Source organism: Pelobates fuscus, chromosome 5, assembly GCF_036172605.1.
Source record: "Pelobates fuscus isolate aPelFus1 chromosome 5, aPelFus1.pri, whole genome shotgun sequence".
Classification (NCBI taxonomy): Eukaryota; Metazoa; Chordata; class Amphibia; order Anura; family Pelobatidae; genus Pelobates; species Pelobates fuscus.
Window position 1 is genome coordinate 28,808,797 of NC_086321.1, and position 20,298 is coordinate 28,829,094.

General features: G+C 40.2%; 1 protein-coding gene across 1 annotated transcript in view; it reads left to right on the forward strand.

The window, feature by feature from the left end:
- The window catches only part of MCTP1 (multiple C2 and transmembrane domain containing 1), a 680,185-nt gene that overhangs the window by 156,841 nt on the left and 503,046 nt on the right, over positions 1-20,298 (forward strand). Inside the window, exon 2 of the mRNA XM_063453691.1 lies at positions 1,101-1,215. Within this exon, the coding sequence (XP_063309761.1) occupies positions 1,101-1,215 (115 nt within the window). The remainder of the gene's footprint in view (positions 1-1,100; positions 1,216-20,298) is intronic.

The window sequence follows — 20,298 nt, forward strand, 5'->3', positions numbered from 1 at the left end:
TCCACGAATTGTACTATTTCTAGGGTTAGGGTTACAATAATAATTAAGTGAGGTCAAATTAGGCAGACCATTGGTAACTGTTTCAGATCCGGTGGCTGCAAGGTTCCTGGAGGGAGAGCAAGCAGCAGTCTGCCGGCCCAGCACTTCGATATCCAGCATTCCATGTCCCCTCTGCCCGGCTGCCCTACACTCTCATGCCTGGTCTCCTCAATTAGTTTCAGCCGGGAAGCAGCACAGTAATAGAGATACACAGTGGATATGATAGTGTCATATTTCTGTACTTCCATCGCTGCAATGCTTCCGCTACCGTCCGACTCCTATCTAAAGATTTAAACAAATCAAAAAGCGCTAAATAGGCATTCACAAGGGAGCAAATGGGAACAACGTTTTGTATCCCACAGTTATTGAAAGCTGATATGTGTAAAGAAAAAAAAATGCAGCTAAACACGTTAATAATGCCTTACACCCAAGTGTTAAAACCCAGCACAAAACAAATCAAGATAGAAACATATAGAACACAAAACAAATTAATTCATTCTATATATTCCTATCTAAAGATAATGGACAGAGGAGCAATGTGGCTGTCACTGAAAAAAGATTTGGGGCAACAGGGCCACCAGCTCCCCTCATCTCCCCAAATGACATGCCTGATGCAAACAATTCTCAAACCTTGCCGTTGAACAGTGATGGCAAACCCTGACACCAGAAATTGTTTCTGGACTACATTTCCCATGATGCTCAGCTAGCTTTTAGAGTCTAACAACTAGTTGAGCATCGTGGGAAATGTAGTCCAGAAACTATTTATGGTGTCAAGGTTAGCCATCACTGCCGTAGAAGGTCTGCAGCCAGGAAGCACAATCTACCTTATTGTAAAAATCTGAATAGCCAAATTCTATGGAAAATTCTGGGTTACTGTATTTTGGCTGGGCTTCAGATCTGTCATGAGGCTGTGCCATAGAACATTTGGAGTCAATCTTTTAACAGTAATCAGAAACAAAAATAGGAATTCGTATTACAGTTGTTTTTTTATTTGGAAGGATAATAAATATATTGGTTTTCTTTGACTTGATTATTTCTAAGCTTATTGTTTTCTTTTCCAGAAAATAAACAGCGTTGGGTCTCGTAATGCAGATATCTCCGTCCCTAAACTCGGAATGTACCAGCTTGAAGTTACGTTAAAAAGAGGATCTAACTTAGCTGCCCGGGATCGTGGAGGTACCGTACGATTAAAGTTTGCTTTTCTCACTTAGAAAATTAACATTATTTTCTGTGTTGACATCTACAGTCATTCTGCACTCTCTAGAAACTCTGAATTGTAGCTTGTTCCTTAATATGCTAAAAAAAAAAGATGATGGAATTACAGCAAAATATGTCATACTGTGACACGCCGATAGTTAGATTAAATATTTGTGAATTTTATTTAATCAGCACTTTTACTGCTCCTGGCTCTGCCGTGCCATATCTGCAGTCATTGAACAGTATGCCAAACAAACACTTTGGGATTAGTGCTGAGTGGGAATACATGATGTATCACTCCTAAATGATGCCAGGGCTAATGTATTACCTTTCACGCACTCTTCTTATTGTGTTGTTGGCCTGATAATTAAGCTTTAATACACCTTCGTTAAAAGAAATCCAACAAGTCCCCTCTTTTGGTTGTTGTTACGTCTGCAGAAATATACGGCCAGTATTCTGCCAAGAAAGACGTATGTAGCGCTCTGGGTGTAGACCCATAGGGGGAGAATCTGAAACATATATGTTATGTGATATAGCTAAGCAACAACAGTGGTATATACACGCTAGTTTATAGGATTTGAGGAGCCCTTTAGGATTTATTTATCAGTGTAGGAATCTTGTCATTGGTGTCTAACAAGTATAACTAAAAAATATCAATGAAACAAACAAACAAACAAAAATACATACATTACATACAGTCTGAAATGAAAATCTAAAGTAAATTCATAATGAAAAACTATCCAACATTTAAAACATTTCCCAAGTCAACTACATTTTTTACTTTAAAAAAAATATTTTTTTCTTTAACTTTGTTTTGATTTCAGGTTGAAATTCCTTTAACTGTTAGTTTGATAAATAACCGTGTGTTTGCAAGCCCAGCGCCTTAAGGAAATATATGTGTGTCCAATTTGTGACATCAGTAGATACAATGACATACAGAACACCTGCCCTATTTTACTTACTACCTGAGTTCCTTTGTTTTAGAAAGCCTGGAGATAGATGTTCAGGCTTTTGAACAAATCATTGAAGAATATTTGTTTCCGTGTATCATAATAAAATAATAATAATAAAAAAGTAAAATCATATAAGATTAAAAAATGATACCCTGCTTAGAATATGTGCAACATCTCCTGATGTTACAAACATATTTTATAGGATTAAAACTGTAGCAGTGTTATTGAAAATATCAACACAAACACTATTTCAAATGTTAAACCCCTTAAGGACACATGACATGTTTGACATGTCACGATTCCCTTTTATTCCAGAAGTTTGGTCCTTAAGGGGTTAAAGAAACACTATAGGGTCAGGAACACAAACATGTATTCCTGACCCTCTAGTGGTATATCACTATCATCCCCCCCCCCACCCCCCCTCCCTTGACAGACATCATCAGAAGTGGTGGTCTGAGCAAATCACAATGCTTCCCCATAGAATTGGCTGAGACTGTCAAGGAGGCAGATCAGGGGCAGAGCCAGCACATAGAATTGGCTGAGACTCTCAAGGAGGCAGATCAGAGGCAGAGCCAGCACAAGTCAAACACAGCCCTGGCCAAAAAGCATCTCCTCATGGAGATGAATTGAATCCATGTATCTCCTATAAGGAACGTTCAGTGTCTGAATGCAGAGGGAGGATACACTGAATGGCAGTGATATTCACTGTGCAGCACTGCCCCAGGAAGCACATCTAGCAGCCACACAAAGATTAACCGGTGGCCTTATCACTAGGCTGTAATGTAAACACCGCATTTTCTCTGAAAAGACAGTATTTACAGCAAAAAGCTTGAAGGGAATGATTATGCTCACCAAAACAAATACAATAAGCTGTAGTTGTTCTGCTGATTAACCCCTTGAGGACGCTGGACAGTTCAGGACCGTCATCGGCATTTTTCCCTTGCCGACCGACGACGGTCCTGAACCGTCCTAAATTTAAAATGTACTTACTCGATCGCCGTCGTTCCCCCGGCGGCGATCGGCGGTGCTCCCGGTGTGGGGAGACTGCCTGCAGCCCAGACAGTCTCCCCATGGCGGTTTAGGACCCCTGGGGCCATGTGATCGCCCAACAGGGCGACCACATGGTCACAATAGGTGTCCTAGTCTCTGCCTGCAGGGGGACTGTCTGTGCTGACAGGCAGTCCCCCTGCATGTGTAAAATCAAAAAAAAAATTAAAGTGAAAGTTAATAAAAAAAAATATATATTATTATATATGTGTATATAAATGATATATAGACATATATTATACCTATATAATATATGTCTATATATCATATATATATAATGTCATGCTAAGTGTATTTTTATATTAATATGTACATATATTAATATAAAAATACACTTATAATTAATTTACACACGTATATATATATAATATATATAATAACTATGCCTGACGAATAATAAATAATTTAAATAAAATTAAAAAAATTAAAAATAATAATAAAAAATTTAAAAAAAATTATATATCTATACGAAATTTTATTCTAACTGTATTTTGATATTAATATATATATATTTATATCAAAATACACTTAGAATGAAATTGTATATATATCTATGTATATATAAATACCGGTAAATAAAAAGAATGCGAACTATTCATATGTCGATATACAAAATTACATAAATAATTATATAAATATACACGTAGACTTCAAATATATAAATATGCATAGATATTTAAATTCTACATGCGTATTTATGTAATATTTTTACATAATTAAGTTATTTTATTGATTGCAATTTAAGGGACCTGCCTGCCAACCCAGGCCGAAAGTCCAGAGAATTTAATTTGCTATCACTGTATTTTACCCTGTAACATTCTACGACACCCTAAAACCTGTACATGGGGGGTACTGTTTTACTCGGGAGACTTCGCTGAACACAAATATTAGTGATTCAAAACAGTAAAACATATCACAGCGATGATATTGTCAGTGAAAGTGACTTTTTTTGCATTTTTCACACACAAACAGCACTTTTACTGATGATATAATTGTTGTGATACATTTTCCAGTTTTGAAACACTAATATTTGTGTTCAGCAAAGTCTCCTGAATAGAACAGGACCCCCCATGTACAGGTTTTATAGCGTTTTTGAAAGTTACAGGGTCAAATATATGGGTCAAAGATTTTTACATTGAAAATGGCCAGGTTGGTTACGTTGCCTTTGAGAGCGTATGGTAGCCCAGGAGTGAGAATTACCCCCATGATGGCATACCATTTGCAAAAGACACCCCCCTATTAGCAATACCTTGGGTTATGTCCAGTCTTTTTTAGTAACCACTTAGTCACAAACACTGGCCAAAATTAGCGTTCAATTTAGTTTTTTACTTTTTTCACACACAAACAAAAATGAACGCTAACTTTGGCCAGTGTTTGCGACTAAGTGGCTACTAAAAAAGTCTGGACATACCCCATATTGAATACCCTGGGTTGTCTACTTTTAAAAAAATATGTACATGTGGGGTGTTATTTAGCAATTTATGACAGATAATAGTGTTACAATGTCACTATTGATACATTTTAAAAATGTATGTTTTGAAACCGCAATATCCTACTTGTACTTATAGCCCTATAACATGCAAAGAAAAAGCAAAAAGCATGTAAACACTGGGTATTTTTGAACTCAGGACAACATTTTGAATCTATTTAGCAGTTTTGTTCATTCGTTTTTGTAGATGAGTAAAAGATTTTTCACATAAAATTCAAAAAACGTGTATTTTTTTACATTTTTCATCATATTTTTTCATTTTTTTAAAATTAAATTACATGAGATTATATAAATAATGGTATGTAAAGAAAGCCCCTTTTGTCCTGAAAAAAACAATATATAATTTGTATAGGAACAGTAAATGAGAGAGCGGAAAATTACAGCTAAACACAAACACTACAAAAGTGTCAAAAAGATGCCTGGTCGCAAATGTACAACATCGCAAAAAAAGTCCAGTCCTTAAGGGGTTAACCCCTTCAGGACGGAGTCAATAGTACACGTTCTGATCAAAACAAAACGTAAACAAAAACTGGAATTTGCGCTATATGTCTGTTCAACCGTAATTCACCTCTTTCATATTAAATGCACCCACACTTATTATATATCATTTTGTTCAGGAGAAACAGGGCTTTCATTTCATATAAAATATTTATATATGAAACATAATTTATTATGAATAAAATGTAAAAAATTGAGAATTTTTTTCCTTTTTTTAAAATTTGTAGTTCCGCTTCACATTTTAGCTGTAAATATCATAATACTGTTAGGTTTTACTGCAAAAAAATGCACATATTTGTAATCAGCGATGTCTCACGAGTAGAACAGTACCCCCAATTAACAGGTTTTATGGTGTTTTGGAAAGTTACAGGGTCAAATATAGAATGTTCAATTTTCAAATTAAAATTTGCCAGATTAGTAATGTTACCTTTGAGACGGTGTGGTAGCCCAGGAATGAGAATTACCCCCATAATGGCATACCATTTGAAAAAGTAGAGAACCCAAGGTATTGAACGTGGGGTATGTTTAGTCTTTTTTAGTAGCCACTTAGTCACAAACACTGGCCAAAGTTAGCGTTCATATTTGTTTTTGTGTGAAAAAAGCAAAAAACTAATATTTGGCCAGTGTTTGTGACTAAGTGGCTACTAAAAATTACCTTGGGTTGTCTACTTTTGCAAATGGTATGCCATCATGGGGGTAATTCTTATTCCTGGGCTACCATACGGTCTCAAAGGCAACATCTGGCAAATTTCAATGTCAAAAAAATGAAATGCAAGCCTTATATGTGACTCTCCAAAACACGTAACTTTCCAAAACACCATAAAACCTGTACATGGGGGGTACTGTTATTCTTGGGAGATTTCACTAAACACAAATATTAGTGTTTTAAAACAGTAAAACATATTACAACAATAATATAGTCCATAAAAGTGCCGTTTGTTTGTAAAAAAATGCAAAAAACGTCACTTTTACTTAAAATATCATCGTTGTAATACAATTTACCAATTGTAAACACTAATATTTGAGTTCAGCGAAGTCTCCAGAGTAAAACAGTACCCCCTATGTACAGGTTTTAGGGTGTCTTGGAGAGTTACAGGGTCAAATATAGTGCTTGTGAATTAAATTCTCTGCACTTTCTCCCTGTGTTGTCAGGCATGTCAATCAAATTTTAATTAATCAAATGACATAATTATGTTAAAAAATTACTTAAATATACACGTAGAATTTTAATATATATGCATTTATAGGTATTTAAATTCTACGTGTATACTAATGTAATCTTTTATGTAATCATATGTATTTATCTCTATATATATATTTGCGGTTATTTGTATTTTATATATAGATAGCTATATATAGAATGTCATTCTAAGTGTATTCTGTTTCCAATATATATATATATTAATAACAAAATACAGTTAGAATGAAATTACATATGAATATATAATTTATTTTAAATTTTGTTTCAATATTTTATTTATTTATTTAATTATTTTATTTATTTATTATTGTATTGTAATTATACGTATATATATATAATATATATGTAGATCTATTATATATATATAATATATATATACATATTATATATATGTAACGTCATTCTAAGTGTATTTTAATATTAATATATATACTTATATTAGTATTAAAATACATTACATATGACGTTACATATATATAATATGTATATATATTATATATATATAAAATATATACATATATTATATATATAAAAAGGCGTTTAATTTATTTTATAACATGTTAATAATTTTTTTTTTACACTACCTACCAGCAGGGGGACTGTCTAATATTTTAGACAGTCCCCCGCTGGCAGATCCATAGCCAGCTATAGGGGGCAATGTGATCACTCTTTGAGAGCGATCACATGGCCCCCGGGGGCCTCATTTGCCGGAGGGGGCTGCCTGGGCTCTCAGGCAGCCCCCCAGAAGAGGTTCGCGGTGGAGGTGAGTACGCCGGACCTCCAGGGGCTGCAAGCCGTTACGGCGTTCTATGCCGCCGCAACGGCTTTAAAGCCCTTTAAAGCCGCGACGGCATAGAACGCCGTAACGGCGTTAAAGTGTCCCTTTAAGATTGTGTCATAAGGTAATGTAGAACATTGAATAAAAATAGGTCAACGTTTAAGAAAGCATTTTAAATGCTGACATTCGACAGGAAACCCCAAGTAAATGAGCCCCGTTTCATAGTTCTGCTGTGTTGGATAATTCAGATCTATTGCATTATGGCCAGCAGGGCCGCCATCAGGGGGTGACAACCATGACGTTTGTCACGGGCCCGGCGGTCCTGGGGGGCCCAGACTGCACAGGTAATCCTCTGCATGCCCGGGCCCCCAGCCCTTCAATCTGCATATACACATAGCGACCGCTATATATATATGCCTCTGCGGGCCCCGGATATACTTACCTCCCCTCCAGCACTCTCGCGAGCCACAGCAGTAAAGCGTTGCCGTGGGTTGTCATGACAACGCTCCGTGGCACGCAATGCATGCTGGGCTCGCATAGAGCAGTGGCTGGCAGGAGGGAGAACGTGGAGGGAGTCTGCTGGGCTCCTCCTTGCTGCCCCAACAAGCGGAGCCACCGAACCACTACACATCCACTACACAACCATACACATCATCCACTACACAACCACACACATCATCCACTACACACACACACACACACACAGCATCCACTACACAAGCACACACTGCATTCACTACGCACATAATCCACTACACACACAGCATTTACTACACAAACACACACTGCATTCACTATACACACACTACTTCCACTACACAAACACACACTCTGCATTAACTATACACACACACTACATCCACTATCCACACACTACTTCCACTACACAAACACACACTCTGCATTAACTATACACACACACTACATCCACTACACAAACACACACTCTGCATTCACTATACACACACACACTCTGTCCACTACACAAACATACAATCTGAATCCACTATAAACAGCGCATCCACTTTACTCACGCACTTTGTATCCACTACACACATTCTATAGCCACTATACACACACAAACAAATTCAGTACACACACACTTCATCCTTGTAAGTGGACTTAAGATGGGCCCTGTGGGTGGATTTGGGGGCGGGTCATGTGGACTGACTTGGGGGCGGGCCCCGGGGGGCCCAGACCGTGGGCTGTGTCAGGGGCCCCAACATTTCTGGTGGCAGCCCTGACGGCCAGGATAGCCAGCTGGTACAGAAACACTTGCCCAATCACAGCAGCCAGAAAGTCATGATTCTTACAGATACATTAACTCATTGTAACTCAATGAAGCCTTTGTTAAGAGTCTATACATTGGAATCAATTCTAAATGTATTCCTGAGGATGCTGGAAGTTCTAATCAAGCAATGTGCATGTAGACACATGTTGATGCACGCTGCTCTACAGACAAGTAGAATAGCCACCCATATGTGTGAAAAGGCATCCGTTTATTTAATGGAATTAAAGCGAAGCAATGAGTGCTGTTTTGAAATATTCAGAGCTGCAGCTTTGCGGTTAATGAGAATTGATTAGCTTAGAGTACATCAATGATATTTCCAGTTTTACATCTTCTGGCAAAACTGCTCCCTTGTTTACACTAACCATTTGTTGGAAAACATTCTGTGCATTGTTTATGATATTTCATAGTATTGATTAAAGTGTACCTGTGTGGTTTCACTAATAGCTTATACAGTTTCAGGTACACGTTCTGCAAGACAAATTGTTGTCAAATGTATACATAAAAAGTATTTTGTATTTATTTTTTAAATATTTTGATCATTTGCTTCTATGTTCAGTGAAAAATGTGGTAAAGACGACAAATATGAAATAGCCTGCGTAGACCCATCTGTGGCGAAACCGACCTCGCCACTGGGCATTGGAGAAGCCTGTTTGCCCGCCTCCTACCTGCTGACTATGGCCCCTGGGTTATTTGGCCCTTCAAGTACAATATTTGGGCATATTGGATTTGTATGGTGCTGCTGCTGGCCCTTTAAAAACCATCTGGGGACATACTGTGGAGTTACTGGGTGGCCACCATTTCATGTATCAGAGGCACATGGTGAGAACAATGGATGGCGGCCATTTTAACTCACAGACATTGTTGTGACTTTTCTACACGGTGCCATCTCGCCGGTATTTGGTACACAACGACATTGTGCAGTAGTTTTAAACTATACAACAGGGGACACATTATACAGTAATTATTTTTTATATAATCTGTATATGTTCTGCGGAATCTGCATTAAACTGTATCTTCCAAACTACTGAATGGATCTGGGTGAATTTTGGATATGTGGTTCACCCAGATCCCCTGGTTCTGAGGATATACTTTATATGCAGGTTATTGCATGTTTTAGGGTCCCTGTGATATGTTTCATAAAACTATATTCTTCTGCCTGTGATAATGAGATTACCCATTGTGTTCAGTAATCCTATTACAGGCAGAGGGGAGGATTTTGTGTGGGTGTGTCTGTGTGTATTGTACAGATCGATTGGTTGTTTTGTCCCTCCCTGTGGGCGGTCCTGTTTTCTCAACAACTGTAATAAAAACCAGGCTGGGAGTGCCAGCCTCAGTTCCTGCTTAACCCTCAAAGTGAAGTGTTGTCTCATTATTGGGGGAGGATTTATGGTATGCTGTTCCAGTTTGACTGCTAAACCTATTCGTATGGTTTCCTATTCAACTGTCTACAGCATTCATATGCTTGAGAGGATTTAAACGCTTATCTGATTCGCTGGTTGTGGTGTCTGCTGCAGTGCTTGGAGTCCTCAGGAAACGCTAGGAGCATCCATTAACGGAGGTACCCAGTCGGGGTGCCAGGCGATCCGTTACACCATCCTTTCCAACCAATGTGACTAGGTGACCTTTGGTGACATTGTTATACACTCGGGTTTAAGCGTGCTCAATACTTTATTAGCTACCAGACACCCAACTGTATTTGTGACATAACTAAAATGTGTTCAACCAAAAGATAACCTTAACCCCTTAAGGACCAAACTTCTGGAATAAAAGGGAATCATGACATGTCACACATGTCATGTGTCCTTAACGGGTTAAAGGGGCACTATAGTCACCAAAACAACTTAGCTTTATGAAGCAGTTTTTGTGTATACATCATGCCTCTAAAGTTTCACTACTCAATTCACTGTCATTTAAGAGTTAAATCACTTTTGTTTCTGTTTATGCAGCCCTAGCCACACCTCCCCTGGCTGTGACTGACACAGCCTGCATGAAAACAAAATTGTTTCATTTTCAGTCAGATGTAAAATACTTTAAAGGTTTTTATCTTCTGCTGTGTAAATTGAATGTTAATTACACACGGGAGGCTATTGCGGTGTCTAGCAAGCAATTAACAGAGCAGGAGATAAGGCATTCTAAATTAAACAGAATTTGCAATAAAGGAAGTGTAAATATTAGATGAGTCTTTACAGGAAGTGTTTAGGAAGCCTGTGTAAGTCACATGCATTGAGGTGTGACTGGGGCTGCATAAACAAAGTGATTAAAGTCCAGATGGTGGAGAATTGAGCAGTTAGACTGCAGAGGCATAATATATACACTAAAACTGCTTCATTAAGCTAAAGTTATTTTGGTGACACTAACGTCCCTTTAATTATTTTTAACAGTTTCAGAACAATTTAGTAAGTGTTGCTCCCTTCCCCCCAGTATGGTGGGAGGATCTCAGGTGGTCATTAACAGACAAGTAATGGTCCAAGATTTGCATCCTGGCTCGGCAGATAGTCTAAGCTACAAACTGCAGGAACCTAACTGCAAATTGTTACTGAGATGGTTTGGAATGCCTCAACTTTTTTACAGTATCAGCAGTGCCATTTCAGATGAATGTTAGTGATGCTGGGGTGCGGTTGGCCATCTGTTTCATCTCTGGTGGCAGTTTCCAAAGATTAAAGCATATTAGCATATGATACATTTCTGCTTGATGAAAATTTTGGATGACCTCTCTCAATTTCACTTCTCACCCACTTGAAATCCCAGAAAATTTTAACTAGGCACTTGACTAACACTGTTGGGGTGCTTGGCTTCTGGAGGCCAACATCCATCCCAACCCTTAATGTTTGGATGGACAAGGTTGAGGAAATAAGAAATAAAATAAGAACTGCCATGCTGAGACATAATGAGTTTTGTTGACCCCTGACTGATTTGTAACCCAAACTCATACGTATACTCTTCTTTGTCTAACACCTAGCTGTTTGGTGTCCTGCTCGGGAGATTTAATTCACAAGTTGCATCATAGCAATTTTATGTTCAATAGTATGTTTCATGTGATTCCTTGTTGGTAATTACTTCTGATTTATTTTTTCCTAGACCTAGGTAGTCTTTACATTTCAGCATGCTCCTGGCTTGATCGAGCATTGCTATTGCTTGATTACAAATTATCTGTGTATACATTAAATCTAAATATGTCAAGGTTTGGCAATATGGTCTATCCTTCTCTTCCTTATTTCATACTTGACTATTCTTTAAGCGCAAAGTGAGATGCTTGTCAGGTATTGTCCTTGAGAGTATGTAGACTGCTATATATCCACGTATGCATGGCATGATAATTTCGTTTTTTTTAGAATCATGAGAGCTTAACCAGATATTTAAAGAAACGCTATATGGTCAGGAGCACAAACCTGTATCCCTGACCCTATAGTGTTAAAATATTATCTAGCCTTCCCCCCTCCCCCTTGCTCCCATAAATATAGTAAAATGTTTCCTTTATTCCAGTCTGGTGGTGCTGGCTCTGCCCCTGATCTGCCTCTTTGGCTGACATCATTTGGAGTGATGATCTCTCATCCAATCACAATTAGTTCCCATAGGAAACGATTGGATTGGCTGAGATTGTCAATTCTGATGATCTCAGTCAAGGAAATGGGCCAGGAGGCAGAGCAAAGTGCTGCCCTGGCCAATCAGCATTTCAACTTCAGTGTCTCCATGCAGAGGGTGGCACACAAATGTGAAAATACAGTGTTTACGGCAAAAAGCCTGCAGGGACAGACTATACTTATCAGAACAAATATAATAAGCTGTAGTTGTTCTGGTAACTATAGTGTCTCTTTAAAAAAATTAAATCTCCTAGAAAATAAGCTATTCCCTTCTTATCACTGTCAAATAAATCAAATTGCAAGGACATATAGGACTTTTCTGACATAGTAAAACAGTGATTTATGTCACAATTGCTAATGTGTTTACGGTATGTGAATAACTGTTGACAACAATATAATTTATTGCAAATATTACAAAATATTACACATATACAGGTTGATTTACTAGTTGCCAGTAAAACTAGTATATCTCAAAAAAATTATTCGCACTTGAAAAATCTAAAAAATCTATAAAATATAAAAATAATCAATACATATTTATACATTTACTGTCGTGGCCATGGACTGATTTACAAACATAACTAAATACTTGTGCATTTATTTTTAAACTAATTGTAATTCATCCGATTTTTGGCAACCGGTGGCTCGTCCGAATTCCTTAACTCTAAATAGCTGGCTTGGCTTGGGCTGCCGGGCTGGCTTGGGCTGGAAGGAGGTAAGGGTACAGTGCTCTTATTGCACACCCTTGCATGCCACTTAGTGATGCTGGGGCTGGAGTGACAGTGATGTTGTATTACAGCTTCTGGCATCACAGCAGGGTGCGCAAGGGACCAGAGCAAGAAGAGCTCAGAGGACAGCATTCTCCACCCGACTTCAATATGAGTAGCGAAACACCCTGGCAAGGGGCCTATGGTGGCCAGCTGGCAAGCTCTTGGACCCTGGGATATGAGGCTACCAAGGCATCTGTTGGGGCGCATGGGGCGGTGTTTTTTTGCAAGGCAAATGCCTTGTTAGCCTCATGGTAACTACAGGTAACTGTGTATGTGTTTTATATATTACAAAGCCACTGCCTTTTTTTTCTCAGGCATGTTACTGCTTTAACGGCTTCGATAATCTAGCAGGCACTGTGTGGGTGTTGTTTCTTACTCGAGGACTCAATACAAGTTAAACCACCTGCTACTGCCCTATTAGATTTCATGTCTAAAATTGTAACGGAGCTGAATGAGTTCCAACAGCACTTAGTAGTGGTATTCCAGATTACAGACCCACGGGCTGTTTTATTCTTATTTATATAAGACGTCCACACAAGTTGCTAATGTAGCAAAATTACATTAAATCATTTAAAATGTGATTATGTTTTAAGTCACATAGCATGGCTGTAAAAATTCATAGCAATGCATATATGCCAATGTCCCACAGTTCTGCAAGGCCCTCGTCTAATTTAAACACATCCATATGGCGTACGTATGCGACTTACCTCCTAGACCTTTCTGCCATTTCAATGGAACAGTCTCAAATTTTGGCGAATTTTTAACTATCCCAGATCAACAGATTCATTTCTCACAACAACCTGGGCCGCAGAGTCGGGACAGAGTGGGCGACCATTGAGGGTCCTGATGCGGTCCATGTCACTAGCAACACTCATAACAACTGGGCCCGACCAGGAAAGGGACTGGACAGCCCACTGACAGCCTGACTGGCCGACCTCTAGAATTCAGGTCCATGTTTCAGCTTCGCTCCCTGCATGGTCCCAGTGTCAATGCACAGCGCGAGTGCATCCAATGATGCGTTTGCACCATGCTTACAGTGGACAGTTTCCTGATGTCCCCAGAGGCCAGGGCCGGATTAACATAGGGGCTGATTACTCTGCAATACCAGCACTGGCCAGTAGGGGTCACTATATATGGAGAGAGGCAGGGATAGGAAGTTACAGCATCTCCCTGGCTCTCTCTTCTCACTGATCCGCAGGGGAGCAGCTACACAGCACAGAGAGTCCAGACAGCAGCTCCCAGCCTGCAGAGACAGACTACAGCTCAGGGAAGTGAAGGATGGGGGTAAAGGCAGCAGGGAAACACGGGGACACTGAGACACTAGGGGACACATGGGGACACTGAGACACTAGGGGAAGCTGTGAGACACTAGGGACACAGTATCTCCATGTCTCCCATTGTCCCCATGTCTCCCAGCCAGTGTCCCTAGTGTCTCAGTGTCCCCTAGTCTCCCAGTGTATGTGTCCCCATGTCTCTCAGTGTCCCCATGTCTCTGTGTCCCCATGTCTCACAGTGTCCCCAAATGTCTGTGTCCCCATGTCTCCCAGTGTCCACATGTCTCCCAGACAGTGCCCCTAGTGTCTCAGTGTCCCCATGTCTCCCAATGTCTGTGTCCCCATGTCTCTGTGTCCCTCATGTCTCTCAATGTCCCCATGTCTCCCAGTGTCCCCATGTCTATGTCCACAAGTGCCCCATGTCTCCCAATGTCCCCAAGTGTCTGTGCCCCATGCCTCCCAGCCAGTGTCCCTAGTGTCTCAGTGTCCCGTAGTCTCCCAGTGTCTGTGTTCCCATGTCTCTCAGTGTCCCTAGTGTCTTAGTTTCCCCAAATACCTGTATCCCCATGTCTCCCAGTGTCTGTGTCCCCATGTCTGTGTCCCTAGTGTCTGTGACCCCATTTCTCCCAGTGTCCCCAAATGTCTGTATCCCCATGTCTCCCAGTGTCTCCATGTCTGTATCCACAAGTGTCCCCATGTCTCCCAGTGTCCCCAAGTGTCTCAGTGCCCCCATGTCTCCCAGTGTCCCCAAGTGTCTCAATGTCCCTTAGTATCCTAGTCTCGGACACTCGGAGAAATGGAGATACAGACACTGGGACACTAGGGGAGTTGGTGTTGAGGGAAACTCAAAGAATGCAGCTATAAGAATACACATACTCTATGCTAATCTCTCTCTAATTTATGCTTTCATCTTTCAAGTAAATCCATACCCCTAACAGCAGTGAATCACGTGACCAGAACTGCCAAAAGGGCGAACATGCCCAAAAAGGGGGCATGTCTGTCCAAAGAATTAGAAGGTCAGCCTGACATCAGTGTCCCTATGTATCAGAGTGTCAGTGTCCCCATGTCTCCCAGTGTCCCCAAGTGTCTCAGTGCCCCCATGTCTCCCAGTGTCCCCAAGTGTCTCAGTGTCCCTTAGTATCCTAGTCTCGGACACACCGAGACATAGGGACACTGGGAGAAATGGAGATACAGACACTGGGACACTAGGGGACTGGGCGACATGGGGACACTGACACTCTGATACATAAGGACACTGATGCCAGGCTGACCTTCCAACTCTTTGGACAGACATGCCCCCTTTTTGGGCATGTTCGCCCTTTTGGCAGTTCTGGTCACATGATTCGTGTCAGTGGCCCACCCTTTTACCCTGCCCATTGACTTCCTGCTTCACTGGACACTGCTGTTAAGGGTATAGATTTACTTGAAAGATGAAAGCATACATTAGAGAGAGATTAGCATAGAGTATGTGTATTCTTATAGCTGCATCCTTTGAGTTTCCCTCCAACACCAACTCCATCAGATACATGACGCTTGAGAGGTATGACTGTTTTAGTGTTTTTGGTCGATAAGATTCTGTAATTAGGCCCATCATAAATGTCAGCACCAGGCCCACTGGGCTCTTAATCTGGCCCTGCCAGAGGCGGGACAAGACCCCACAGTTAGGACTGTCTCATTGAAAGTGGAACTGTTGGGGAGCCTGGAGATGAAGGAACCAGAGGCAATTCCCCAATACGCGCAGCTCGAGTGTTACATTAGACAGGCTGGCTCTGTAAGTTAACTCAGGGCATTCAGCCCATATTAAAGTGCTTTAGACATGTTTCTGTTCATGGGCCAACCCGGGCTAGGCAAACCAGCAGGGCTAACAAATCAAAAACAGGATCAAACAGTTATCACACATTGAGCTGTGAACAACGCTGACTCTTGTACTCAGTAATAAGTAATAAATACTTTAGAGGTTATGTATAAATTTATGCCGTAATAGGCAAATATTTTTTGCTGCACAATATTTTTTTTGCTTGCACACTTCCAGAAAGTTTTATCCTGTTTTTTTTTTTTTTTTGCTTTAAATATTGGCACTGCCAAAAAAGAACAGTGGACCTTTTTTTCAGACAGCATTTTCTGCCACATACTGGCAGATTTTCTAAAACAGATCTGTTTCTTTCTTTAAGGAACAAAAAATCAGTCTTCAAACTACAAATTTTTATTCCAGAAAAAAATGGAAAGTGGTAGAAAGATGGAATATTTTGTTGCATTAAACAAAAATGCCCCAAGATCTCCTACTGCGCTTCATAAGCCACGGAGACAGAGCTGCGGTCCTCCAAGCAACTTGAACAGGATGCCGTACATATTTGAAGACAGACAGCTCTCTTTCTACGCGGACCTATCGGGGCCAACACTAGCATGGCGCCGCACCTTAAAACCCTTCACGGCCCTCCTCCGCCTTCATGAAATCGCTTACCAGTGGAGACGGCCCTGGGCTCTAGTGATTCACCACGGCAACACATCGTACAGTCCACGACCTACAGAGTGCCAGATACCTACTACCGACCCTGGGGTTGCCACAAGAAACCATGGGTCTGACCCAACCGGAGACAAGGCCAGCAGAGAGGGATACTACGACAGCAAAGCCGCCCGCTTCTCGTTACGCAAGAAAAGGCCCATCAACGGCACAGACGGGCACCTGAAACTACTTCGGGACTTATTATTATTATTTCCTACCGCATAACTACACATAGACCCAAGACCCCACGGCCACACGATACCCAGTAACTCTTCCCTACATCGCCCACGGAGACCACTCTCAGGTTCACCCCCCCCCCCTTCCCCGGGTTAAAGGGACACGCTATTACCCTTACCTTTACAGCGGGAGAATGCAGATCACTAACACGGATTCCAGTCATAGCTCCCTATCTGACCCAGCATGACAATGAGACCAATCCGGCTCAAACCTGCCTGATAGCCCCTAGCACCGTCGGTTAAACTGACTACATAATTATTCCTTTAGACCACCTAGGCTTCACGGCCACAGCGACCCACACTACCAAAAATGTATTTCCCTCAGCTCATGGCCCCTGACCAGCAAACCCCACGTGAAGGACGTATCTATGTTACATGCATGTTATCTGTTCATTTTTTCCTTTGAAATGCATACCTAAAATGCTATAACCATGACCTGAGTCAAAAATAAAGAATAAAAAAATAAAAAATGCCCCCATTGTATAAAGGAGAAGTAATAGTTTTATACATAAGAAAATGGCACATTCACTCGAAACCGGCACCAAGGTGAATGTGACAACTTTTATACATAACCTCTTTTGTGTCTAGAAATGGGACATCATATCTGCTTATGATTAAACATCCTCTGGGACATAAAATACATTAAGATGTTTTTGGGGGTCTGCATGCCGCTGCCTTTCATTTATACATGTGATGTTCCTGTGTATGTAGCTTTATTTAAATAAAAATGTTAAGTATTAATGTATTTTACAAATGTCTTTTGGCTACTTTGACTACAGAGTGTGTTCTCAGGGAACTGTTACATTTATCGAAAGAAAGAATTGGCAGCATCAGCCTTGCATGCATATAAACTGAGATGACTTATCCCCTTTTCTGGCACATAGCTTCACTGGCACATCCCAATCTGGCCTGCCACATTTACCACATCCACACCTTTCAATGATGGGAACTGTGTATCTCTCTTGTCTACAGTATAATTCAATGTACATTCTAAGACATGCCCCGTCAGTGTGTTTGTGTCCTGGAAGGCCAAATCAGTTTTTTTTATACCTTTTCAGGAGAGTTGCCCTCCTTAACATTACCAGTGACAGACTTTATATAACTGGCTTTCTAAAACTTTGGCATTGCTTCCCTATCCCTCCCCATCCAAAGGTTGGGAGATATGCTTTCTGTAGTTGTTATGAGTTATTAGCACGGATAGAATAAGTGACAGGAAGGTTAGAGTTAATAACATGAAATAAAGACATTTGAAATCAAATAAAAGTGCATATTTTAGGGATACTGGTTATGGTGCCAGCAGGCACTGGCCCAGTCTCCTGGTTCTGTGTCAATCCATTTTTGAAAGGTTTTACAAATGCTTAGCGACTCCAGGGCACCTGTGGCCCGGCTTCTTGTTGTTTATATTGTAAATGCAATTAGTGATATTAGTTTTATCCATTGTTTGAGAGTGCCAGCTGATGCTCTCAGCTTTATGAATCCTGTCCAAGTACGGATATAATTGATAATGTGAATTTGGAAGTGGAACTTCTGCATTCGTGATATGGACAGCAAGGGGCTAGCTTGGGGCTGTTCAGGAACCATCAGTTTGTACCGAAAATGGTTTGACGCGGAACTGAGGGGCGATGTCAGGGGACATACAGCGTATTTTAGTATATAGCATTTAACATTTATTTACTAGGTAGGTGTTATGTCGTTTGATAGTTTGTATATATATTATAGTATTATATTATTATTATTATAGTATAGTAGTATAGCATAGAAGATATTCCCTGTTTATTGTAAAATAATCCATGAAAAATGTTTTAACATTTCAGGGGTTGTAACTAAACAGGGTTAAATTCCTATGTTATTACACAATCTGTGCAAGAAAAAAACACTTCCATAATATGTGTAGTTTAAAAACAGTTGGACTAAAAATTTAGCCACTAATTTTGTAAAACAAAAAAAGGCAATAAAATGGCCTTGGGGAATGTGCTTTGATATGGCGAAATGTGAAAATAGATTGAATCGTCTACTTCTGAAAAACAGAGACTTTCATTGTATAATAAACTCCAACACAATCAGTCACAATTCATAGGTTATGAACTGAAATAGTCTCATCTTTGATCTGACCACGTACGTTTTCAGAAACAAAACTGGTGAATCTGTAAATGAGGCCACTGGTGTGTCTCTTGGAATGTATTGTAGGGGTAGGGGATACTGATCAGTTTATTCCATGCACATCCCTGACAGTACATTTACAGCAATAATGCAATGATAAAAATAATAATACATTTATATTACAGTGTGATATAATATGTGACTTATAACAGCCAAGAGTAAAGGAAAATCCTGGGTATAGGACGTATTCCGAAAATAACGAGACAGAGAAACATGTTGCTCTAAACTGGCTCAGCAGTGAAAGGTACACAGGTAGTGAGAACACAGCGTAGTTAGTCAGAGGCCAAGTGAGATGGGAGGGGGTAGTCCGAATTTCCACGATTAGGTTTCCACAGATGGCTGAATTCTCCAGTTGTGACTCTTTGTTAATCAACCAGTAGGACTAACAGGATTGATATGTAGTTGTAATTACATGGGCTGAATGAAGGGTGACAAACAACAAGCAAAATAATGTCCAAATATAAGTCCCACTGTAAAAACTTGCTGGAAGATAAAACCTCAAATGATCAGGGTAGCCCTTCTAGAATGGAAGGACAGGGTGTTCTTAGCAGCCATGCATGAAACAGAAAGAGAGAACTAATGGTGTAGAAAATCCCAGGATAACATAGAGATTAATCGAAAGTCTATGGTCCTACTCACAATTTATAGAGCTTAACCTAGCTCTAGTCTGAATGGTGTACAGTGGTACAATCCCCACTTATAGGATACGTGAGAGGGTGTAGTTAGGCAGATGTATCATCGGTATGAAGATCATAAAAGTATAAAAGAGACAACAATAGTGCTCACAGTATAAAAGGTACCAGGAGTATAAAGTAATGAATGGATACTCACATTGTGTTACATGGTGTAGACACACCCCACTCTGGCCAGCCACTCCTGACTCTCTATAGCGTAGAGGGGGTCAGCTAATTCCACATAAAGGTATCAGCTACCTAGCAGCATTCAAATAATGTTGGTTGAAAATAATTATGGTAAAGCCATAAGACTGTAGGTTAAAAGAGAGGGGGGATCTGTACATTTCACAACTGTATCATTTAAAGAAACACTGTAGTGTTAGGAATACAATAGCATTATGTATTCATAATGCTATACTGCTCTAAACACAGTTTAGGTTACTCCCTCCCCCGCACGGTAAGCTGTAAAAAAGAGAGATTTACTAACATTTTCTCTCTAACTGTGCCGTCTCCATGGCTGAGATCATCAAACTTGATGGTCTTGGCCAATCCAATGCTTCCCAATCAGCATCTTCTCGTATATTCAATGCAGCTCTACGGAGAGATA